The 25,497-nt window shown below is 32.6% G+C and overlaps 1 protein-coding gene across 2 annotated transcripts in view; it reads right to left on the bottom strand.

The window, feature by feature from the left end:
* Positions 1 to 260: 260 nt before the first annotated feature.
* The window catches only part of LOC102801213 (uncharacterized), a 41,533-nt gene continuing 16,296 nt past the window's right edge, over positions 261 to 25,497 (bottom strand). Inside the window, exons 9-22 of one of the 2 annotated variants that reach the window (XM_085495945.1) lie at positions 24,915 to 24,971; positions 24,117 to 24,211; positions 22,882 to 22,945; positions 19,810 to 19,995; positions 19,180 to 19,431; positions 18,640 to 18,862; positions 18,028 to 18,227; positions 13,986 to 14,125; positions 12,550 to 12,632; positions 11,038 to 11,256; positions 10,373 to 10,543; positions 9,754 to 9,977; positions 6,425 to 6,543; positions 261 to 2,857 (exon numbers count right to left, since the gene is read on the bottom strand). In XM_085495945.1, the coding sequence (XP_085352071.1) occupies positions 2,746 to 2,857; positions 6,425 to 6,543; positions 9,754 to 9,977; positions 10,373 to 10,543; positions 11,038 to 11,256; positions 12,550 to 12,632; positions 13,986 to 14,125; positions 18,028 to 18,227; positions 18,640 to 18,862; positions 19,180 to 19,431; positions 19,810 to 19,995; positions 22,882 to 22,945; positions 24,117 to 24,211; positions 24,915 to 24,971 (2,145 nt within the window). In that variant the 3' untranslated portion in view covers positions 261 to 2,745. The remainder of the gene's footprint in view (positions 2,858 to 6,424; positions 6,544 to 9,753; positions 9,978 to 10,372; positions 10,544 to 11,037; positions 11,257 to 12,549; positions 12,633 to 13,985; positions 14,126 to 18,027; positions 18,228 to 18,639; positions 18,863 to 19,179; positions 19,432 to 19,809; positions 19,996 to 22,881; positions 22,946 to 24,116; positions 24,212 to 24,914; positions 24,972 to 25,497) is intronic. The other variant, XM_085495946.1, reaches the window with a different exon arrangement.

Raw genomic sequence — 25,497 nt, 5'->3', positions numbered from 1 at the left:
GTTTTTTGTTGTTGTTTTTTTGTTGAAGTAAAACAATGTAATGAGTATAAATCAAACAAATGATATGTGAATTTTAGTACATTGCAGAGTTACAAGCTGTGAAATCAAGTCAGAAAAATTCAAAAGTGCTCAAATCAAAGCATTGAAAAATGAAAATGGCAAAGCTGTCAGCAAAGATCTCAGGAGAGTCTTGGTACAATGTAAACAATGACAAGTTAGTTTTTTTGGGGGGGGAGAAAAAAATACATGTACACACAAACTTTATAAGTTTATTAATTTTTATATCTAGAGTATAAATAAAGGTTATTTACAGAAAAAAAACAAGATGTAATTATCAAAATATTAGCTCTCTAGCAAACCAAGCAACATCAGAGTTTACACTGAATACTAATATAATGGCATTGCAAACTTACAAAAATTCATAAATAATTAAAAGGTTCACCTAGGATAAATTCATGAATGCAGCTAAACAAACTATTGAGTTATTTGCTACAACGAGTGTTTATGAAATACCTGAAAATACAAGCAGTAAGCCTCAGAATATCAATGTAACATAGTTGATAAGATGCACAACATAGTTGATAAGATGCACAGCATAGTTGATAAGATGCACAACATAGTTGATAAGATGCACAGCATAGTTGATAAAATGCACAACATAGTTGATAAGATGCACAGCATAGTTGATAAGATGCACAACATAGTTGATAAGATGCACAGCATAGTTGATAAGATGCACAACATAGTTGATAATATGCACAACATAGTTGATAAGATGCACAACATAGTTGATAAGATGCAGTATAAGTATGAATTATTGAAATAATGTTCAATGTTTGTTTTCATAAATATTATTCAGTTGTTAATCATAACTTAGTTGAAATTAGAAAGAAATCCTTTTAAATTTGAGCAAATAATTAACAGATCGACACTAAGCATTCATATGAAATAGTTTGACATTCAGACTACTACAGTTTGACCTTTGAACTGTGTGAATATGCTTTACAATTAGCAAGGAAAATTGACTTTTTTAATATGTTCTTACTTCATTTATTAAATAAAATTAAAATTCTAACAAATCTTCAGAGAGAATTCTCAGCCCTCATTGTCCTAAGCCAGCTGAGTAGAAAGTATGCAAGTATTGCACTATTGTAGATATCAACATCATATCAGTGGTAATACTGAATTATCATTTAATTTAGTAATATCAAGCCATCATAGTACGTATAATAGAGAAAATGCATAAGAGCCATTCTACTATATAATGCTATGATAAGCTAAATAGTGTGAGTTGTGAATACTATAAATGTGAGAATCTGAGCAACATGTTGGATAATAGGATGTAGTAGCCATATTATTGTGTTTGTCTAGATGATAGATATGGGTTATTCCATTTGGAAAGTATTGAATAGATGGGTATGCTGGGAGCATGAGTTGTGATGAAAGGGGGTAATATGTAAGTATGGTAAGACGCTTAATTGGGTGTAGTCATGCATGGATCTTATGTCTTTAGTTTTAGCTTCAACTCAGCCATGGGATTCTGTGTTTACAATTTCTAAAACCAGAGTTAGAAAGTTAGTTTTGCATATTGTAACTCACAATGCTGAGACTGAAAATTACTAAGACGCAGTTTACTTTTAAAAACATGAAATGTGTGAGAAAAAATGCATTTTACCAAAAAATAGAGCATTTAAATGACAACAATCCAAATGTAATTGTGATAGAATTAGTTAATTAGGAGTAATCTGATATGAGTAAAGAGCAGTGTGTCCTCTTAGCTGATATGATGCATTATGATGCAACCCCTGTGATGTTGCTTCACTGACATATGATGCATTATGATGCAATACTTGTAATGTAGCTTCACTGACATATGATGCATTATGATGCAATACTTATGGTGTAGCTTCACTGACATATGATGCATTATGATGCAATACTTGTAATGTAGCTTCACTGACATATGATGCATTATGATGCACTACTTGTGATGTAGCTTCAATGACATATGATGCATTATGATGCAATACTTGTGGTGTAGCTTCACTGACATATGATGCATTATGATGCAATACCTTTGATGTAGCTTCATTGACATATGGTTCACTATGATGCAATACCTTTGATGTAGCTTCACTGACATATGATGCATTATGATGCAATACTTGTGGTGTAGCTTCACTGACATATGATGCATTATGATGCAATACCTCTGATGTAGCTTCATTGACATATGGTGCAGTATGATGCAATACCTGTGATGTAGCTTCACTGACATATGATGCATTATGATGCAATACTTGTGATGTAGCTTCATTGACATATGATGCAATACTTGTGATGTAGCTTCATTGACGCATTGTCATACATTGACATAGCGATCTTGAAATACATCTTACTTATACAGAATTTGTAATTCACATTTTTAAATAAAATAAGTGTAAAATGTAGAAAATCTGGTTGCCTATACATTAACATAAAATTTAATTTTTTTCTTGGAAACCTTTTTCCCTAGCAGTTAACAAACTGACTCTATTCCATTTTGACTTGGTATCCTTACAAATCATTTCTGGTAGAGGGCACATTGGTGAAAAAGTAAATATGTATGATTAGATGTCATGTGTGATGAGAGTGCTTAGGTCAAAGGTTAAACTCCCCTTGATAACGGCAGAATCCAGTGTTTCATTCAAATGATATTCTGTAGGTGAGAACATTGTTTTGTAGTATATTATTGTGTTGGGATAATTAAAATGAGTCATGACTTCTTAATAATTCATTGAATCTATCAGTCAGTCTGTCAAAATCAATACTGGCTCCACCAACACTACTACCAGGGGGTGTTGGAAGACTTAATGGCCTGAAAAAAAAAAAAAAGCATTTATACCTATAATAAAGTTGTGTTGAACTGTTTGAGTGTACATAGCCAGTGGTGTATTCTACATGTAATGGCATAGCCAGTGGTGTATTCTACATGTAATGGCATAGCCAATGGTGTATTCTACATGGAATGGCATAGCAAGTGGTGTATTCTACATGTAATGGCATAGCCAGTGGTGTATTCTACATGTAATGACATAGCCAGTGGTGTATTCTACATGTAATGGCATAGCAAGTGGTGTATTCTACATGTAATGGCATAGCCAGTGGTGTATTCTACATGTAATGACATAGCCAATGGTGTATTCTACATGTAATGACATAGCCAGTGGTGTATTCTACATGTAATGGCATAGCAAGTGGTGTATTCTACATGTAATGACATAGCCAGTGGTGTATTCTACATGTAATGGCATAGCCAGTGGTGTATTCTACATGTAATGACATAGCCAGTGGTGTATTCTACATGTAATGACATAGCCAGTGGTGTATTCTACATGTAATGGCATAGCCAGTAGTGTATTCTACATGTAATGACATAGCCAGTGGTGTATTCTACATGTAATGACATAGCCAGTGGTGTATTCTACATGTAATGGCATAGCCAGTGGTGTATTCTACATGTAATGACATAGCCAGTGGTGTATTCTACATGTAATGGCATAGCAAGTGGTGTATTCTACATGTAATGGCATAGCCAGTGGTGTATTCTACATGTAATGACATAGTCAATGGTGTATTCTACATGTAATGACATAGCCAGTGGTGTATTCTACATGTAATGGCATAGCAAGTGGTGTATTCTACATGTAATGACATAGCCAGTGGTGTATTCTACATGTAATGGCATAGCCAATGGTGTATTCTACATGGAATGGCATAGCAAGTGGTGTATTTGACATGTAATGGCATAGCCAGTGGTGTATTCTACATGTAATGACATAGCCAGTGGTGTATTCTACATGTAATGGCATAGCAAGTGGTGTATCCTACATGTAATGGCATAGCCAGTGGTGTATTCTACATGTAATGACATAGCCAATGGTGTATTCTACATGTAATGACATAGCCAGTGGTGTATTCTACATGTAATGGCATAGCAAGTGGTGTATTCTACATGTAATGACATAGCCAGTGGTGTATTCTACATGTAATGGCATAGCCGGTGGTGTATTCTACATGTAATGACATAGCCAGTGGTGTATTCTACATGTAATGACATAGCCAGTGGTGTATTCTACATGTAATGGCATAGCCAGTTGTGTATTCTACATGTAATGACATAGCCAGTGGTGTATTCTACATGTAATGACATAGCCAGTGGTGTATTCTACATGTAATGGCATAGCCAGTGGTGTATTCTACATGTAATGACATAGCCAGTGGTGTATTCTACATGTAATGGCATAGCAAGTGGTGTATTCTACATGTAATGGCATAGCCAGTGGTGTATTATACATGTAATGACATAGTCAATGGTGTATTCTACATGTAATGACATAGCCAGTGGTGTATTCTACATGTAATGGCATAGCAAGTGGTGTATTCTACATCTAATGGCATAGCCAGTGGTGTATTCTACATGTAATGACATAGCCAGTGGTGTATTCTACATGTAATGACATAGCCAGTGGTGTATTCTACATGTAATGGCATAGCCAGTGGTGTATTCTACATGTAATGGCATAGCCAGTGGTGTATTCTATATGTAATGGCATAGCCAGTGGTTCTACATGTAATGGCATAGCAAGTGGTGTATTCTACATGTAATGACATAGCCAGTGGTGTATTCTACATGTAATGGCATAGCCAGTGGTGTATTCTACATGTAATGACATAGCCAGTGGCATATTCTACATGTAATGGCATAGCAAGTGGTGTATTCTACATGTAATGACATAGCCAGTGGTGTATTCTACATGTAATGGCATAGCCAGTGGTGTATTCTACATGTAATGACATAGCCAGTGGTGTATTCTACATGTAATGACATAGCCAGTGGTGTATTCTACATGTAATGACATAGCCAGTGGTGTATTCTACATGTAATGGCATAGCCAGTGGTGTATTCTATATGTAATGGCATAGCCAGTGGTGTATTCTATATGTAATGGCATAGCCAGTGGTGTATTCTACATGTAATAACATAGCCAGTGGTGTATTCTACATGTAATGACATAGCCAGTGGTGTATTCTACATGTAATGGCATAGCCAGTGGTGTATTCTACATGTAATGACATAGCCAGTGGTGTATTCTACATGTAATGACATAGCCAGTGGTGTATTCTACATGTAATGACATAGCCAGTGGTGTATTCTACATGTAATGACATAGCCAGTGGTGTATTCTACATGTAATGACATAGCAAGTGGTGTATTCTACATGTAATGACATAGCAAGTGGTGTATTCTACATGTAATGACATAGCCAGTGGTGTATTCTACATGTAATGACATAGTCAATGGTGTATTCTACATGTAATGGCATAGCAAGTGGTGTATTCTACATGTAATGACATAGCCAGTGGTGTATTCTACATGTAATGACACAGCCAGTGGTGTATTCTACATGTAATGGCATAGCCAGTGGTGTATTCTACATGTAATGACATAGCCAGTGGTGTATTCTACATGTAATGGCATAGCCAGTGGTGTATTCTACATGTAATGGCATAGCCAGTGGTGTATTCTACATGTAATGATATAGCCAATGGTGTATTCTACATGTAATGACATAGCCAGTGGTGTATTCTACATGTAATGACATAGCAAGTGGTGTATTCTACATGTAATGACATAGCAAGTGGTGTATTCTACATGTAATGACATAGCCAGTGGTGTATTCTACATGTAATGACATAGCCAGTGGTGTATTCTACATGTAATGACATAGCCAGTGGTGTATTCTACATGTAATGACATAGCAAGTGGTGTATTCTACATGTAATGACATAGCAAGTGGTGTATTCTACATGTAATGACATAGCCAGTGGTGTATTCTACATGTAATGACATAGTCAATGGTGTATTCTACATGTAATGGCATAGCAAGTGGTGTATTCTACATGTAATGACATAGCCAGTGGTGTATTCTACATGTAATGACACAGCCAGTGGTGTATTCTACATGTAATGGCATAGCCAGTGGTGTATTCTACATGTAATGACATAGCCAGTGGTGTATTCTACATGTAATGGCATAGCCAGTGGTGTATTCTACATGTAATGGCATAGCCAGTGGTGTATTCTACATGTAATGATATAGCCAATGGTGTATTCTACATGTAATGGCATATGAGCCAGTGGTGTATTCTACATGTAATGGCATATGAGCCAGTGGTGTATTCTACATGTAATGGCATATGAGCCAGTGGTGTATTCTACATGTAATGGCATACATGTATGAGCCAGTGGTGTATTCTACATGTAATGGCATATGAGCCAGTGGTGTATTCTACATGTAATGGCATATGAGCCAGTGGTGTATTCTACATGTAATGGCATGGCATACATACATTCATAACAATCACATCTACCACTACTTACTTGTATGGCTGTAATTCCCTCGCATGTAAAACCATTTTTTGTATTGTTTTGTTCGTCGTCATTTCTTCTGGCAGTTTACCTTCCAATGTCCTCATATTTATATCAACATACTCTAAATCCTGTCAAAGAATGAAAATATGACAATTATTGAATTAGTTTTGATTCAGTGTGCTTATAAATCAGTGTGATTCAGTGCACATAAATATATCAGTATGATTCAGTGCACATAAATAAATCAGTGTAATTCAGTGCGCATAAATAAATCAGTGTGATTCAGTGCACATAAATAAATCAGTGTAATTCAGTGCACATAAATAAATCAGTGTGATTCAGTGTACATAAATAAATTAGTGTGATTTAGTGTACATAAATGAATCAATGTGATTCAGTGTACATAAATAAATCAGTGTGATACAGTGTGCATAAATAAATCAGTATGATTCAGTGCACATAAATAAATCAGTGTAATTCAGTGCGCATAAATAAATCAGTGTGATTCAGTGCACATAAATAAATCAGTGTAATTCAGTGCACATAAATAAATCAGTGTGATTCAGTGCACATAAATAAATCAGTGTAATTCAGTGCACATAAATAAATCAGTGTGATTCAGTCCACATAAATAAATCAGTGTGATACAGTGTGCATAAATAAATCAGTGTGATTCAGTGTGCATAAATAAATCAGTGTGATTCAGTGTACATAAATAAATCAGTGTTATTCAGTGTACATAAATAAATCAGTGTGATTCAGTGTGCATAAATAAATCAGTGTAATTCAGTGTACATAAATAAATCAGTGTGATTCTGTGTACATAAATAAATCAGTGTGATTCAGTGCACATAAATAAATCAGTGTAATTCAGTGCGCATAAATAAATCAGTGTGATTCAGTGCACATAAATAAATCAGTGTGATACAGTGTGCATAAATAAATCAGTGTGATTCAGTGTGCATAAATAAATCAGTGTGATTCAGTGCACATAAATAAATCAGTATGATTCAGTGCACATAAATAAATCAGTGTAATTCAGTGCGCATAAATAAATCAGTGTGATTCAGTGCACATAAATAAATCAGTGTAATTCAGTGCACATAAATAAATCAGTGTAATTCAGTGCACATAAATAAATCAGTGTGATTCAGTGCACATAAATAAATCAGTGTAATTCAGTGCACATAAATAAATCAGTGTGATTCAGTCCACATAAATAAATCAGTGTGATACAGTGTGCATAAATAAATCAGTGTGATTCAGTGTGCATAAATAAATCAGTGTGATTCAGTGTACATAAATAAATCAGTGTTATTCAGTGTACATAAATAAATCAGTGTGATTCAGTGTGCATAAATAAATCAGTGTAATTCAGTGTACATAAATAAATCAGTGTGATTCTGTGTACATAAATAAATCAGTGTGATTCAGTGCACATAAATAAATCAGTGTAATTCAGTGCGCATAAATAAATCAGTGTGATTCAGTGCACATAAATAAATCAGTGTGAATCAGTGCACATAAATAAATCAGTGTGATTCAGTGTACATAAATAAATTAGTGTGATTTAGTGTACATAAATGAATCAATGTGATTCAGTGTACATAAATAAATCAGTGTGATTCAGTGCACATAAATACATCAGTGTAATTCAGTGTACATAAATAAATCAGTGTGATTCAGTGTGCATAAATAAATCAGTGTAATTCAGTGCACATAAATAAATCAGTGTGATTCAGTGCACATAAATAAATCAGTGTGATTCAGTGCACATAAATAAATCAGTGTAATTCAGTGCACATAAATAAATCATTGTGATTCAGTGTACATAAATAAATTAGTGTGATTTAGTGTACATAAATGAATCAATGTGATTCAGTGTACATAAATAAATCAGTGTGATTCAGTGCACATAAATAAATCAGTGTAATTCAGTGTACATAAATAAATCAGTGTGATTCAGTGTGCATAAATAAATCAGTGTGATTCAGTGTACATAAATGAATCAGTGTGATTCAGTGCACATAAATCAGTGTACATAAATAAATCAGTGTAATTCAGTGTACATAAATGAATCAGTGTGATTCAGTGCACATAAATAAATCAGTGTGATTCAGTGTACATAAATGAATCAGTGTAATTCAGTGCACATAAATAAATCAGTGTGATTCAGTGTACATAAATAAATCAGAGTGATTCAGTGTACATAAATAAATCAGTGTGATTCAGTGTACATAAATAAATCAGTGTGATTCAGTGCACATAAATAAATCAGTGTGATTCAGTGTACATAAATGAATCAGTGTAATTCAGTGCACATAAATAAATCAGTGTGATTCAGTGTACATAAATAAATCAGTGTAATTCAGTGCACATAAATAAATCAGTGTGATTCAGTGCACATAAATAAATCAGTGTGATTCAGTGCACATAAATAAATCAGTGTGATTCAGTGTACATAAATAAATCAGTGTGATTCAGTGTACATAAATGAATCAATGTGATTCAATGTACATAAATGAATCAGTGTGATTCAGTGCACATAAATGAATCAGTGTGATTCAGTGTACATAAATGAATCAGTGTGATTCAGTGCACATAAATAAATCAGTGTGATTCAGTGTACATAAATGAATCAGTGTGATTCAGTGTACATAAATGAATCAATGTGATTCAGTGTGCATGAATAAATCAGTGTGATTCAGTGTGCATAAATAAATCAGTGTGATTCAGTGTGCATGAATAAATCAGTGTGATTCAGTGCACATACATAAATCAGTGTGATTCAGTGTACATAAATAAATCAGTGTGATTCAGTGTGCATAAATGAATCAGTGTGATTCAGTGTGCATAAATAAATCAGTGTGATTCAGTGTACATAAATAAATCAGTATGATTCAGTGTACATAAATAAATCAGTGTGATTCAGTGTACATAAATAAATCAGTATGATTCAGTGTACATAAATAAATCAGTGTGATTCAGTGTACATAAATAAATCAGTGTGATTCAGTGTACAATAAATCAGTGTGATTCAGTGCACATAAATAAATCAGTATGATTCAGTGTACATAAATAAATCAGTGTGATTCAGTGTACATAAATAAATCAGTGTGATTCAGTGTACAATAAATCAGTGTGATTCAGTGCACATACATAAATCAGTGTGATTCAGTGTACAATAAATCAGTGTGATTCAGGGTACAATAAATCAGTGTGATTCAGTGCACATAAATAAATCAGTGTGATTCAGGGGTTTTCCTATGAACAGTGCAAAGTACAACAGACTTAAATCAGTATTACATGCTCAGCTTAAACAACCAATGACAACTTACAGTAATAAATTTAACAATTTGTTTCTTTTGTTGTAGACACGCAAGATGTAGAGGAGTCATCCCACTGAAATCCTGAATATTAATGCATGATCTATCTTTATCTAGTAATAACGATATTATTTCCAAAGACTTATTTTCATTGTTACAATCCACTGCACGATGTAATGCTGTACAACCATCTCTGCTGTTGTAGTCACATATGTGATTTAAAATCCTCTTTAATACTGAAATCAATACAACATAAGATTACTAGTTACATTTAGTATTTAGAAATCCAAATATCTCACATTATTACTTTCTAATGAGTTTCTAATGCACCTAATGACCCCAAAGGTGACATATTCTGGTACTGGAGGTATTATTAAAATAGCAGACTAGTACTAATTTCCATCCGAATCTAATTTTTTATAAGTTGGACTTGATATTTAACTCATTTTAACCTCAGCAAATTCCTGCTAACCACAAGGAAATCACTGTCACAACTGAAATTGTTATTAAAATACTATAACAAAGAACAGAATTTGATTCACAACCAAAAAAGAATGATGGTCAACTATTTCAATGTTACTGACATACATGACAATACACTGTATATGGTATTAATTGTGTTACTACTTACCAGCTGATAGATTGTACGGTGGATTATTATGCTCACTAAAACTTGTTAGATATATTTCATCTTTCCTAAGATCTGAGTCAGGACCAACAGCTTCTTGAAATGCCTGTTCACGTCTGTTAAACTCTCTTTTGGGATCAATGGCTCTTTGATGCCTGGCAGCGGCGGCTACAGCTGAAACAAAGTAACAACATAAATTTATTATTATTTATTACAATAACTTATTAATCACACACTAAATATACTGCTTCTCCGTGCACTGAACAATAACAAGTAAATTAAAAAACATAACGAAAAATTACATTAAATTTACAAATCAGTAACTTTGTTTTAATAAGAAGAAACGTCTTCAGATATGGTAATAATTGAACTAATGTGAAGTCTCAAAGAAACTTCAATCCACAAAGCTGCAACAATGAGAGAAAATACCTTCCAGTCATACGATATTTAAAATTTATAAATAACTGTTGCCTTTTTTCTCTCAAGTTACCACACCCCTTTCGTAAGAATATTTATTTTAATGATAATGATAGCATTCTTGTGTTACCTCTATAGACATAGGCATGGTAAATTGAAATATTATATTTTGTAGCATATTTGATATTTGTCTGGTGGTAGCATTCTGCAACCAACTTGGTGCCTCATTTGTTTATTTTTTTTACACTCACCAGCCATTTCATCTGTGTCTGAGTTACCAGGGCTGTAGGGTAGTTTCAACATAGGACTCACTCTATAGAACCAGTTTCTCATTGAAAAGTTACCAGATGCATTGAATTCACCAGACTGTAGTAAACCAGATGGTGTCTTACAACGTCTTGGATTATTATACATAAATGTACTCTCTGTGTCACTGTGTTCAGATGCTGAGCTCACATCAGTACGTGTACCTACAAATATACAACCTTAAGTCATTATAAAACATTTACAGTGTAGCTCACATCAAAACATTTGCCACTGAATCATTGAGACATGTCGAAATATTTGGATATTTAATGAAATCACAAAATATGAGATATAGTGACAAATTAAAGTGGCCATCTGTCACCAATTTTGAATCAGGTTGCAATATTTACTGTAATTTTTACTTAGTTTGATTTGGTGTGGTTTTTTTAAGTACCATATCAACCAGATTCAGTTGTTCAATATTTGTCATTTAACATTTTTTTTTTATTGAAAGAGAACTTCATGAGTGCATTTGTTTTACTGCCTAGCTGTGCCTTGGGTCAGCTGTTATGCGATGTCACAACTTGGATTTGAAGATATCTTCACGAAATGAACAAATGTGAGAGAGATCCATCAAAGGTACATATCAAGTATCAAAGAAAATGGACTTGCTGTTTTCAAGAAGAAATTAAAAATGTAAAGTTGATGCCAATAGACAGTAATATGAACAGCTCTGCTCTGATCAACTATAAAACCAACAGAAGGGCAAACCAATTTCATACACTTTACACAAGTTGCTTGCTTAGCAAGGATATACAATGTATTACAATTATGTGAAACTACTACTCAGGATTACACAACTTCTTCTGGAAGCCTTTTGTTGTCAAGGGTTACTACTTCAAAAAAGTGACAAAGAGTTCATTGCACATAAAAGTATTATGGGCACTGTGAAGAGACTTCTTTTCATCCTTCCTTAAAGCAAGCCCATTGTCACTAGAGGGTGCAACATACAGGAATTTCTTGAGATTTTGCTAAATTATTCCCTGAGTTTTGCTGTTTTAACCCCCCCCCCCCCCCAAAAAAAAGCTTGTGGTATGCTACTTGCATGACTGTTTAAATTAGGAACCTTTATCTATTTTTCCAATTTTCGAATTCAAAATGGCTGCCAAGGTAGGGTTTAATGCAATAAGGGAATTACAGAGACATTCATTTCCACGAAAGCAATTTCCTAAATTTTCTCTTTCACATTTATTTGATGGAAATAGCACTGTAATATCTGGAATTTGTAGGGCTAATAAAATATGCACATTTTTACATCCATGTAGTCACCTTTTTTGACTTGACTTTGTAGGAACTTATAAGCATCCATTTGAATGGTCAGAGATTTCACTCACCTAATAATAACTTTTATTAAATTTTTAGAAATATACATATGTGTTTATCGGTTTATGACAACAAAAAATAATACAATGAGTACAAATAATGTGATAACAAATGATGTAAATTGTTTTTCTTACCTAGATATCTCGATATAACCATAGTTGAGGAGTTATTATCTACATACGCACCGGAATCATCAGAGTTTTCAGGAATCCAATTACTGCAAATACAAAAATTAGAATTTATTGTCTAGCATAGAAGGGGAATCATTTTAAGTTTAGAGTTTACTTTTAATGCTGTGTTTTACTAAGATAAAGACTGAGATGTAAGATGTGGTCTTCCATCACCATGCTTGAAATTTTATAATATGCAGTAACAGACGGTTTTCATTCAGAATTTACAAAGAAAGTACTTTTTTTGTGTTCCAAACAGTTCTCATTTACTAGTTTAATTGTTCTCAACAATGCCCATTTACTAGGAGAGAACATGGTTCACAATTCACAGCAATCCCAACTATTAAAACATAGCGTAACTGTTACAACCTTGTCCATAGAGAACATGGATTAAATATTACAAATGTATAGATTGATAGTAAACTAACGATGCTAACTAACTTGCTTGGAAAAAGTGAGTATAGAAGTCTTGAAACAATGCAATAATATATTATCTAAGCATTTTGCAAAGAAAATACAGACTAAAAAAGTCATCACAACTACAACATGTACTGTAATAATCTCAATGTTCCTCATAGAATAATATAACTTGAATGGTATAAAAAGTTTCCAAAATCGTAATATATGGTCAGAAACTAAACAGGATATGCTATTCATGCATTTTTTTGTATCAAAACTGAATTTCATTTGTCCAGGCTCATGTACAGAGATACAAAACACAAAACGAATCATCAATCCCAAACAGGCCAGTACTGTTAGACATCAATTTAAACAGACCTAAGCAGACAGGGTCACACAAAGCACCATGTTACAAAAGATAGGATATCTATCACCAGTGATATGTAATATTACATGTATTGGTAGCAGCTATGTACCAAGTTTCATTAAAATGCAATGAGAAGTTCTTAGATATCATTAAAACAGTCATGGAACAGCTAAAAATTAGCTTATTATCATGCAAATTAGGTAGTTAAAATTAATTAATATACATGGATTTAACCAAGACCTGATCAAATATGCACATTAGCCTGGAGCATCTATGCATGAAGTTTCATCAAAAATCAGTTCTTGTATGGTTATGAGATATCAGTGGAATAGGCAGACGCAGACACGCAGACACACATACTGACACACTAACTGCAAAGACTCCCAATGTGTATATCGCACATGGAAGTCAAAAACAAAGTAAACACTATCAAATGCATCTATGAATTGAGGTGTTGATGTATTTATTAATCAATTTAGCAAGCGCAATGTTTACACTAATATTTTTGTTACTATTAAAAATATAAATCTAATATTTGCTGAAAAGGGTGAAATTGGTCAAATTCGTCATGCAAACTTCATATAGTAATTTTCTTTTATCATTGGATACATAATTTTAACATTTGAATTCTTACCTGTCCATGTTACCATCTTCCACTTGTCGGTGAATTGCAGATTGCACTAAAAACCTGACAACATCAACCCTTCCATAGTAACAAGCAGCCATCAATGGTGAATCATCTTTTAAATCACGTAAATTGTGATCAAATCGAGGCTGAAAAAAGATTAAATGCAAATATCAACTGTATATACAAACTGCTAAAGTCAATAATAAGAGAAAGGCACACAACTAGGATACGAAATAGAGTCACACTGATCACAGTTCCTTTACGTCTATAGTGGGACTGTGCACTGACCATAAAAAATATTGATCAAAGAAAGCTTAGAAAGAACTCCCATGTGCTGAGAGTATTGGAAACACATTAAATATAATTCGAAATTACTTAGCTGAAAACTAATTATGCAAATCAGAAAATTAATATGACCAGATTTGAGTGTAAAACTAATGAGGTCTGCACAATGTAACAGAAAATCTATGTCTCCAAGTTTAATTGAAATGTGATTAGAACCAAAAAATTATGAATTATTATGCTTATTAGGGAATTAATATGAACAGATTTTTACCCCAAACTAATTAGGTTTGTACATTGTCCTAGAGCATCTTTGTACTAAGTTTCATTGAAATGGAATAATTAGTACCGTGAAAACTCCAAAATTTCGACCCCTCTAAAAATTTGATCGCCTATTTATTTGCCGGGTTTCGGTGTTTTATTTACCTCCAAATTTTCGACTCCACTAAAAATTGCCGACTCATTCTTATTCGAAAATTGCGACCAGTTTTAGTTTTCCCCCAAACGAAAAAAAACCCGATGTGAGCGTTCAAACGGGACCTTCCTCGAAGGCATGAATCCGGGTTTCTGATTGACTGAGAGATTTTTATTTTATTGGTAACAAAAATATATTCTAAATAAACGAAGTTTCAAATAAAAACGAACACAAAAATCTCGGCATGCTGCGTTTCTGAATTGTTGATTATTACTGTACTCAGTAGTGATTATAATAATGTACACAAAATAAATTTGTTGAATGGTTATGAAATACAAATAAAAGTCAACTTAGTTTCATCGTAAGCGAATGATTCCGGTCTCGTATAAACGTTTGATGCTGTAGGATATCCGCCATGTTCTCTTAGGTCAAATAGGTCAAATCGCTAATTAACCAATCAAAAAGCTGGATGATGCCAACGTGTTCAAATTACCATAGCTTATTTAAATATGTTAATGTTATTGAACGCAATGCAAAAGAGATTGATGTTGTAGTACGATATTTTGGCTTGGATTTAGATGCAAAAACGGCATGATTTTTTTTAAATAAAAAAATTAGTTGTTTTTAAAAAATTAACTGGTCATCTGAAGAATAATTTAACATTGTTCACAGTGATAACAGCTCATTCTCGAAAGGAAGCTTACCCGCTCACGCTAGTCACGATAACAATCATACACGTGTACTCTTGAATAGACAGACGCCAATGACTACGGTAAAACTTACTCTATTTTAGCCGGCAGGATTGATTGAAATGTTCGAAAAATGACGCCAAAATACACCTTAAAAGTCCCATTTTATTTTCTTAAATCCCATTTTATTTTTTAATCCAAGGGCGAATTTACGGCAGAATTTGGTCCCTCAAGTAAGGGACACGTGAGCTTTGATTCTAACCGGATACATTGCACTGGGTCGGGGAGATAGTTTGCTAAACTTCCATGTATCTTTTGTCCAATGGGTACCTGTACTTCGAACATTCGCAAGTTTTCCTAGGTAGTGCGAGACAGCTTTGTCTTTTGACCTATTAGTTTTGTGCTGACCTCTTTTCCGCGTCTTGATGTTTTGTTTTGCTTGTCATAATACTCACTGATTGATGACTTTGTTTAGATTTTGAGTTACAACTCGGCCACGACCTTTGCTTTTACCGTGAAACATGGGGAAGTTTACGTCAATTGACGGACATTGCATTTTTTAAAAACTAATGAAGCACACTGTCTATCATCCCCATTTTTTCATTTGCTGATTTCTATTCTGAAAAATTCGACCGTCCGAAAATGCACCTTAATTTTGACTAAAAACACGTCACATTTCTAACACCAATTATTTAAAACCGGTCGAAATTTTGGAGTTTTTACGGTTCTTTAGATATCAGTGTGAAAGCTTAAAATTGGTTAATTATGCAAATTAGGTAATTAATATGTACAGATTTTAACCCACAATTATTCAGGTCTGTCTATTGTCCTACAGCATCCATGTACATTCATTGATATGTGATGTATAGTACCTGAGATATCAGTGTGAAAGTTGGTTAATTATGCAAATTAGGTGATTAATATGCACAAATATTTACCGGAAACTAATTGGGTCTGCATAATTCTAGATTCATTGAAATGTGATGATTAGTACTTTAGATATCAGTAGAAAAGCTGAAAATTAATTATGCAAATTAGGTAATTAATATGCACAATTATTTACCCTAAAACTAATCAGGTCTCTGCATAGTCCTAAAGGATCTATGTACCAAGTTTCATTGAAATGCGATGATTAGTACTTGAGATACCCGTGGAAAAGCTGAAAATTAACTAATTATGCAAATTAGGTGATTAATATGCACAAATATTTATCGAAAACAATCAATCTCTGCATAGTCCTTGAGTATGTAAGTACCAAGTTTCATTGAAATGTAATGCTAACTACTTATATCAATGCTGAAAATTAATTAATTATGCAAATTAGGTAATTAATATGTACTGATATTACCATAAAAACTATCAGGTCTGTGCAGTGTCGTATGACATCTATGTACCAAGTTTCATTGAAATGTGATGATTAGTACTTGAGATATCAGTGGAAAAACCGAAAATTGACTAATCATTATGCAAATTAGGTAATTAGTATAAACGGATTATTACCAAAAACTAATCAAAACCTAGCATTAGTTCAGAGCATCTATGTACCAAGTTTCATCAAAATCCAATGAGTGGTTGTTTAGATATCAGTGGAACAGTCATGGAACCACTAAAAAATAGCTAATTATCATGCAAATTAGGTAATTAATATGCATGGATTTTTACCAAAAATTAATCAAATCTGCGCATATGTTCAGAGCATCTATGTACCAAGTTTCATCAAAATCCAATGAGTGGTTCTTTAGATATCAGTGGAACAGTCATAGAACAGCTAAAAATTAGCTAATTATCATGCAAATTAGGTAATTAACGAGCATGGATTTTTACCAAAACCTAATCAAATCTGCGCATTGGCCCAGAGCATCTATGCACCAAGTTTCATCAAAAACCGATGTATGGTTCTTGAGATAGCAGTGGAACAGTCGGACACACATACACACATACACACACACATACACACATACACACATACACACATACACACATACACACATACACACATACACACATACACACATACAGACACACTAACTGCAAAGACTCCCATTTTGTGCTTCGCACATGGGAGTCAAAAACCAAGGTTAGAGCCAGAAAATAGAAACTATAACTTAGAATCAATTCTTTGTTGATTATTAGTGGTTATTTTGTAATTTACAAGTTGAAATGATTTCCTGTCATTTTCACTACCCGACTTTCTCCCCCAAATTTTTTATATTCTTCAATATTTCTGAAAATGAACCCTAATTCTGGACCCAACAGACAAAATTTGAGTCAATTTTCAGTTTTTACTGACAAAAAATTTGGCAATGTTTGACCCAATCTTTTAAGAAAAGTGCAAATTATAAACGGGACTATTTTATAAATTTTTTGATGAAAAAAGGGAACTGGTGATGAAACTAAAGTAGACAAGTGCCTGATGAGAACACACATTTAAAAAAAAAAAAATGAGTTTGTCAGTTAAAGACATGATTAAAGCTCATCTCAGTTTGTTTTGAAAACCTTTCATTTGCATATACAAGTTATCAGTGCCATTCTTCTGACAGTTCTGACAGTTTGGTGAAAATAGTCAGTATTTATTTACTGGACAATGTTTTATGTGATTTGCCCAAATATATGTTTTGTGTAATGAACATAACACTGATTGTATGGTTAGCCCAAACCTTACCTTCCAGACTTTCATGAGTTTAAATAAACCCTTCCTATCTCTGATCAATGACATTATTTTCATGGCTCTTTCTTTTCGATGTGTTTCAATCAAAACTTGAACACCTTCAAATTCACTGCATTTATATAAAAGTCCATTTGCATCCAGAACAGATGAACTAGCACCTTTCATCAAAAGAGACTTCACCACTTTACTGAAACCTACAATTATATTAAAATTAAATTATAGTGGTATTTCAAAGTGCAAGTGACATAATGGTCGAATACTACAGCTGTTTTTGAAGAATTAATGTTTTCCTCAAAATGATAAAATACGTGTATTCACTATTTGCCATGCTTTTTAGTGTTTCTACAATCATCATTACCATGGTAGTTTATTTGATTGTTGCCATGACAATTACAATCTTGTTACAAATCTCATGCATCAAAGCAATTCATCTGGTAGTTTTCAAGCCAACATTTTTTTACTAAATATGACAAAAATATTCATCAAAACTAGAGAACTGGAGATTCCTTCACCCAAGATTGAACCAATTATCAAAGCAATTGAGCAGTCAGTCCAGAATTGTTCATAGTATTGATGTCTAATTCCTGGTAAAATAAAACATCTTACCTTTAGCTGCAGCCATTTGTAAAGCAGTCAGTCCTGAATTGTTCATAGCATTGATGTCCAACTCCTGGTAGAATGAAATATCAGATTTTCCTGGACCTAGTAATCCATCTCGTTTACAGAAATATAGTAAACAATTGACGACTGCCAGGTGTCCTCTAGCACATGCTGCATGTAATACTGTAGCATTCGTGGCAGGATGACGACGACTTACATCACCGCCCCTCTAATAAACAAACATACATACATAGGAAATAATTACCATATAAGGGATCTCAGAGTGACAAATAAATACCAAATATGGGAATCCAAATAAGAAGGCTGTATACCAAATATGGATAATAATGTAACAAATTTGTTTGATAATATGACATCAATTTTTTTTTAAAGCATGTCATAACCAAATGAGGAAGTCAGTTGCCAAATATGGTCATCCGAAAATTTGCATTTATTTTTTGCAGAATCATTGAAATATGACTTATTTTTATGGTAACACAAATTGATTCAACAAAGCTGAACTATCAATTGTTATTCATTTCTTACCTCATAGAGCATTTTAATAACCTCAAGATGTCCATTTTCAGCAGCCACCATAAGCGGCCAATCACCAGCCCCTGTAATTGGATTGACATCGTCACCGTCTTCCAACGTACAATATAAACGATTAGCATTACCATTAGCAGCACACTCAAATAATGCTGGATTGACAATCTGTTTTTGTCTTTTATGCATAGATTTTTTGATGAATTCACGCATATCAGGGTCGTTGCAATACTTCAATGCAGCTTCCAAACCCTGTAAATATTTGCACAAAATATGATTTAGCTTTAAGTCATAAGTGGTAAAAAGACTCCAGGCAAAATTTATTCCATGCAAATAGTTGCAAATATGTCAATTTGGCTTATTAGGTATACAAAATGTATTCAAAATTCATAAACAATGGGCTGGCTTAACCAGAACGATGGAAGTCAAAATATTCTCCATTCACTGGTCAGTTTTATACACTTATACTAATAATATCTCCAATCAACCAAGGTGGTTTATGGTCTAAGCTGACTGTGACTGCGTTCATTAACTGGTTTATCAGTGTGTTAATTATAGAGGATTATGAAATACATGTAAAGTGCATAATATTGGATGTGTATGATGAAAGTAAATGTAAATGACACTTACAGTGAGTCCTGTATCATAGAGTAGAATTGTCTGTGCAACATTATGATAATTATATTTACATGCATAATGCAATGGTAGATATCCATCAATGTCTTTGATTGATGGATCTGCTGAACTCTGTAATAATACCTGTACTGATCTAACATTACCATTCCTGGCTGCAATAGATAGTGATGTTCTACCAGTCTGAAGAAATAAATATTGTACAATTATAAGTACATCAATTCACAGGGAACATAGGTTAGAGAGAAGAAGGTAGAAAACCATACAAATTATTTCTTTACATCACTCAGTTTAGAGTTAGTTTTCTGTCAGGATGCTGTAAAAACACTGCTTCCTTTTCTCTACCGGTTCGTTGCTATCATTGCATGATATATGAAATGGAATTATCCTGGATAGCACCATGGGTTGAGATAGACTGCATTGTTCATTGAGTTCTGATGAAATGTTGATGAAAACATTTTATTTATAATTTTGCATTCCTATTGAATATACTGTTACATAAAGATCAACTACTGGGTACATTTGTGTCAACAATCCTGATGTCTCTATGGTATATTATACACCTGAATTTAACCATACATAAACTGATATCTCTATGGTAATTCTATATTATACACCTGAATTTAACCATACATAAACTGATATCTCTATGGTAATTCTATATTATACACCTGAATTTAACCATACATAAACTGATGTCTCTATGGTAATTCTATATTATACACCTGAATTTAACCATACATAAACTGATATCTCTATGGTAATTCTATATTATACACCTGAATTTAACCATACATAAACTGATGTCTCTATGGTAATTCTATATTATACACCTGAATTTAACCATACATAAAGTGATGTCTCTATAATAATTCTATATTATACACCTGAATTTAACCATACATAAAGTGATGTCTCTATGGTAATTCTATATTATACACCTGAATTTAACCATACATAAACTGATGTCTCTATGGTAATTCTATATTATACACCTGAATTTAACCATACATAAACTGATGTCTCTATGGTAATTTTATATTATACACCTGAATTTAACCATACATAAACTGATATCTCTATGGTAATTTTGTATTATACACCTGAATTTAACCATACATAAACTGATGTCTCTATGGTAATTCTATATTATACACCTGAATTTAACCATACATAAAGTGATGTCTCTATGGTAATTCTATATTATACACCTGAATTTAACCATACATAAAGTGATGTCTCTATAGTAATTCTATATTATACACCTGAATTTAACCATACATAAACTGATGTTACTATGGTAATTCTATATTATACACCTGAATTTAACCATACATAAAGTGATGTCTCTATGGTAATTCTATATTATACACCTGAATTTAACCATACATAAACTGATATCTCTATGGTAATTCTATATTATACACCTGAATTTAACCATACATAAAGTGATGTCTCTATGGTAATTCTATATTATACACCTGAATTTAACCATACATAAACTGATGTCTCTATGTTAATTCTATATTATACACTTGAATTTAACCATACATAAACTGATATCTCTATGGTAATTCTATATTATACACCTGAATTTAACCACACATAAACTGATGTCTCTATGGTAATTCTATATTATACACCTGAATTTAACCATACATAAACTGATGTCTCTATAGTAATTCCATATTATACACCTGAATTTAACCATACATAAAGTGATGTCTCTATGGTAATTCTATATTATACACCTGAATTTAACCATACATAAAGTGATGTCTCTATAGTAATTCTATATTATACACCTGAATTTAACCATACATAAACTGATGTCTCTATAGTAATTCTATATTATACACCTGAATTTAACCATACATAAAGTGATGTCTCTATGGTAATTCTATATTATACACCTGAATTTAACCATACATAAAGTGATGTCTCTATGGTAATTCTATATTATACACCTGAATTTAACCATACATAAACTGATGTCTCTATGGTAATTCTATATTATACACTTGAATTTAACCATACATAAACTGATATCTCTATGGTAATTCTATATTATACACCTGAATTTAACCACACATAAACTGATGTCTCTATGGTAATTCTATATTATACACCTGAATTTAACCATACATAAACTGATGTCTCTATAGTAATTCCATATTATACACCTGAATTTAACCATACATAAAGTGATGTCTCTATGGTAATTCTATATTATACACCTGAATTTAACCATACATAAAGTGATGTCTCTATAGTAATTCTATATTATACACCTGAATTTAACCATACATAAACTGATGTCTCTATAGTAATTCTATATTATACACCTGAATTTAACCATACATAAAGTGATGTCTCTATGGTAATTCTATATTATACACCTGAATTTAACCATACATAAACTGATGTCTCTATGGTAATTCTATATTATACACCTGAATTTAACCATACATAAAGTGATGTCTCTATGGTAATTCTATATTATACACCTGAATTTAACCATACATAAACTGATGTCTCTATGGTAATTCTATATTATACACCTGAATTTAACCATACATAAACTGATGTCTCTATAGTAAATCTATATTATACACCTGAATTTAACCATACATAAACTGATATCTCTATGGTAATTCTATATTATACACCTGAATTTAACCATACATAAACTGATGTCTCTATGGTAATTCTATATTATACACCTGAATTTAACCATATATAAAGTGATGTGTCCATAAGTGTTATGATGTCATTATTACAATTATTTACATTGGATGTAAACAGTATAGAATGGAATTTGAAGTACATCTTCTTTAATAAAATTACATATAAACCAAAAATTACATTACCTTGTGTGATTTAGGTAAGTGTATGGGCTACAGAATAAATAGGGTATATTTCCAATATTGCATACTATGCATTCTGGCAGTACTGAATCATAGCATTGACTGACCCTAATCTAATAACTATGCGTCTTTGCAATTACTTCAACCTCATTTTAAATATTTTTGTTTTTCATAAATAACTAAATATTAATGAGAGACTCACCCATGGATGTTGTGCGTTGATAGGACATCCTTCAAATTGTTGTAGTAACCGAAGATTATCTACCCTGGATTGTCAAATAACAAGTAGAGATACATAAATGAAAATATAGCATTACCAGATTATAAGAGATAGAAAATGTTTGCGAAAAAGTCAAACCTATACAAGTACCACCCAAGAAAAGGTATAAGATTTATTTTGTGAGAGGTTACAAAAAGTTGTCATTCCGAGGGTTAAAGAAATTGTCTTCATCCACAGGATCATTTCACCAAACAAGTCTCAAAAGTGCAGTAACTGGGACAAAAATATACAAACATACCACATATATGTACAGATATACCACATTAATGTACAGATATACCACATTCATGTACAGATATACATTTAACCATACGTGTACAGATATACCACATTCATGTACAGATATACCACATTAATGTACAGATATACCACATACATGTACAGATATACCACATTTATGTACAGACATACTATGTACATATAAATAACATCAGTATTCGTTCAAGTGTTTATATATTATGATCCTGATACACACAAAGTGAAGCAATAATGGGAACACATCAGTGCCAGATATTTGCTGATTAACATAATATAACACATACTAGTAATGTTTTCCCATGATTCTCCTCAACTTTGGAACACCCTTCCAACTGACATGTCAGTCAACTCAAAACATATTTATTCAAGCCTACAGCATGGAATAACTCTCTCAACGCCTTTGAACAGAACTTATTATGATTGATTGATTCACAATTGCTATACTTCGCTGCCTTCATTGTAACATTTGTTGCTATATTTTATAATACCTGTTATAATCTCCATCACCAATAATAACTACTGTTGCTAAAGTTACCTGTATACTCCACTACTACAATGTATGTTGCTATAGTTACTTGTACATGTATACTCCACTGCTAATAACATTTGTTGCTATAACTGCCTCTTATACTCTGCAGCTACCAATAATAATGTTGTTGCTAAAGTTACCTGTTATACTCTGCAGCTACCAATATAATGTTGTTGCTATAGTTACCTGTTATACTCTGCAGCTACCAATATAATGTTGTTGCTATAGTTACCTGTTATACTCTGCAGCTACCAATATAATGTTGTTGCTATAGTTACCTGTTATACTCTGCAGCTACCAATATAATGTTTTTGCTATAGTTACCTGTTATACTCTGCAGCTACCAATATAATGTTGTTGCTATAGTTACCTGTTATACTCTGCAGCCACCATTAATAAAGTTCTTCCTTTGTTGTCAACAAGAAATAAATCAGATTCCCTCAGATCATGCTCCTTTAACTGTGCCTAAAATACAAAAATGTTTGCATTTAATGTTAACCATGACAACAACAGTGGCAAAGACAACAATAAACATCTTCACTTTATCTTGACTTCATACTATAATTACAATGCATCAGTAAAGACACATGTTATATAGGAACATCCATGTCACAAGATTATTTTAAGGATTTTTGTAGAATTTACGAAAATATGAAATTTTCATGAAAAATTACAAATTTAATGATAATTTAATAATTTTAGATTGAAAGTCAAAAGCTGTTCACACACATCTATTTCAGAAAACAAATTGACAAGATGCATATCTTTGCCTAATGTACAGTACCGTTTATAGTATTAGGAAATAATGTCCAGCTGGTCCAAGATTGAAAAAGAAATTATCAGTAAATACCTAAATACGGTAAATACGGTACTTAAAAAATAATTATTTTAGGCAAGAGTAACAAAATTGACTCTACAATGATAACAATGATAACAGACATTTTCTCCTCATATACATTGTAGCCTTCCTTCTATCAAGATAAAAAGAGTGCTACATATTCAAGATGTTTTAAAAATTATATTGGCAATCTGAAGATGCACAGAACTGATGTATGATAAAGGATGATGTAATAAGTGTAATAATCATATTTATTATGTTTATTCTCACACCAAATGTACATTATTCAAATTTGATTTTATTCATTAAAATGAGAAATTATTTTCTCACCAAATGGTCAAGTCCTTCATCGTCTTCTACTTGAAACAGAGAGGAGGAGTGTGATTCCTAACAAACAGAAACTTTTGTCAAATTTATTTTTCAAGGATGAATGAGATAAGGGCATACAACTCTCATCACATCAATTGAAAATATCTGTTATTAGAGCCATGCAATGAGAACTACATGTAGGAGATATTAGGAGGAGTTTCTGGGTGTTTACTGATAATTGAATACAAAAGGAATCACTTTCCTACATGCAAATCCTACATGCAATTTTCAAACACAACTTTTATTTATAATAATTATTTTACAAGTAGTTATCATAATATAATTTCATCTGGATAATTTTGTATCAAGTTCTATCAGAATATTTTGAGGTAATATGCTACTCTTAGTCTTAGAGTTAGATCTTAGTCAATTCATGGGATATCTACTTATATCCGACCTTAGTCAATTGAATTGTCTATCATTATGATTCCTGCATGATATGCACATGATATATGCATGATATGCACATGATATATGCATGATATGCACATGATATATGCATGATATGCACATGATACAGTGTATATGCATAATATGCACAAGA

Source organism: Saccoglossus kowalevskii, chromosome 22 (assembly GCF_978046115.1).
Source record: "Saccoglossus kowalevskii chromosome 22, keSacKowa6.1, whole genome shotgun sequence".
NCBI classification, from domain to species: domain Eukaryota; kingdom Metazoa; phylum Hemichordata; class Enteropneusta; family Harrimaniidae; genus Saccoglossus; species Saccoglossus kowalevskii.
The sequence above is the reverse complement of the archived record's forward strand: the minus strand, read 5'-3'. Positions and strand labels throughout refer to the sequence as shown.